Raw genomic sequence first — 1,947 nt, forward strand, 5'->3', positions numbered from 1 at the left:
AATAAAATAGAACCCAAGCAGTACTCTCCATGGCAATGTCTCTTGTCAACAATCTTATGAATCACAAAGGAACGGTTCACTCTGACTGTTCCACAGGCTTGGAAATTCCCACACAGGACCCAGGNTTTTGTGTAGTTTAAGCATTCGTGTATTTCTTCAACTCATACATTCCTTTAGTTGCTGATGACACCCTTCAAAGGACCTTGAGGTCCTTCAATACCGACCTATCACTATGCTGAGCAGACCAGTCCTCAGCTCCTATTTCTCCAAATTACTCCGAACAGGTTAGGGTGTGCAGCAGGTACTCTGCAAATGGGAGCAGAGGGAGTAGCCAGCTCCCCATATCAGGGTTAGAAAGAGAATGCTTTTGATGATCAAAATTAGCTACCAAAATTCCTGGAGTTTTCAGTAATGACGGTGGGCATGGAATCAGGTTTTCAAGTACCCCAGGCAAACATTGAGCTATGACCCCAGCCTCCCAAATTCCTTACATTAGCAATTCAGTTGAGAACAGTATAGACTGAGATAAGATAAGCGAAGTATGTAGAAAAATACTTGACAAATACCAGTTCTATCGGAATGACTGTAGGCGTTATGCAGGCAGGTGCAGGAATATTCAATCTTTAGATTTATGACATCTTGGCCAGTGGGAAGGGATGTGTGATCCTTACTTAATGCCTTCTGCTGACCTTATGTGTCTCTTTATTCTTTCAAAACGTCAAACTCCAGTGATGAGAATACTTTTAAGAGATGTGGCTATCAACATGAGGTAAAGANAGCACAAAGCTGGAGCAAGCACCAAGCCAGGACAACACACAGACTAAGTCCTTCATCCTGTGTTTGCCCGGCTCAGATCTACAAATGGCTTCATCAGACTCTAATGCTATCTGAAAGCTATTCAAGTTGGCAGTTCTTATTACGGGTCCACTTAATGACCACCACTCTGAATGACCTCGGGGACCAATTTATGACCCTGGACAGGAGTGGTTTGGAATGGGTTGGGATACATGGTGGCCCCTGGAGTGATGTGCTTCCCCCAGTGTTCTTACCTGAAGAGTAGGAAGATGCTCGACTGCTTGGAGAACAGGGGACCTGGAGCCCTGCAAATCCCAGGCACCTCTGCGATCCCCTGTCTGAGTCAAAGCTCGTCTGTGGGCTGTGCCCCTGATCCTTTTGTCCAGAAGCCCTCTGGTACCAGCCACGCAGGTGCTCAGCAACTAAGGCCTTGTGGATGTTTTTGGTGATGTGCTCAGATTTCACGGCCGCCTTCCTTGGCAGCCGGAGAGTTGCGTAAGGGTTATGGGGCACACGGTCTACTTCATCTTCATGGAAAGACCTGCTGTAGTCCCTCTGGCGGTCGTATCCATAGTGAGCTGAGGATCGGTAAGAAGGATTGACACTGTACTGTCCCTCAGTGTCATTCTCATAGACGTAGCCACCACTGTAATACAGGTCGCATTCCGCATATGGTGGATATCCAGCGATATAGTAACCNGAAGGAGGTGGGTCCTGACCTTTGGAGTAGACACCGTTCCTCAAAGGATCCTTTTGTGCTAGGTTGGGCATGCTTCCTGAATTGGAAGTAGAAACACTGTGTTTCTTGGACCTTCTTCTCCCCCTGGCACGGGTGTCTAGGGTCTGGGTGGTGTAGTAAGGGCTGGCAGCAGGCGTCACACAGTAATACTCGGAGCTTGACTGGCTGGTATACGAAGACCCGTCGTCAAGGATCTCCGTGCTGCTGCTTCTTTGGGATTTGGAGAGGGTAAAAAATGGCTTGTCACTGTCCATCTCGGAGAGCAGGTGGGACTGGGACTCCAGGCTTCCGCTCCGCTGGCGGCAGTGTTGAGATGAGGAGTCAGGTCTGAAAGAAGAGAAGGGAAGATGAATACAGCACAAGAAGGATCCGAGGGAGAGAAAAGGACACTAGGCTGAGGGCTGGGGGCATGG

At 48.6% G+C, this 1,947-nt stretch overlaps 1 protein-coding gene across 3 annotated transcripts in view; it reads right to left on the reverse strand.

Annotated features, from left to right (window-relative positions):
- Nucleotides 1-1,947, reverse strand: part of Frmd4b (FERM domain containing 4B) — a 36,877-nt gene that overhangs the window by 7,307 nt on the left and 27,623 nt on the right. For all 3 annotated transcript variants that reach the window (XM_021165173.2, XM_021165172.2, XM_029478312.1), the window contains exon 11: nucleotides 1,050-1,861. In XM_021165173.2, the coding sequence (XP_021020832.1) occupies nucleotides 1,050-1,861 (812 nt within the window). The remainder of the gene's footprint in view (nucleotides 1-1,049; nucleotides 1,862-1,947) is intronic.

This window comes from Mus caroli, chromosome 6, assembly GCF_900094665.2.
Source record: "Mus caroli chromosome 6, CAROLI_EIJ_v1.1, whole genome shotgun sequence".
Classification (NCBI taxonomy): domain Eukaryota; kingdom Metazoa; phylum Chordata; class Mammalia; order Rodentia; family Muridae; genus Mus; species Mus caroli.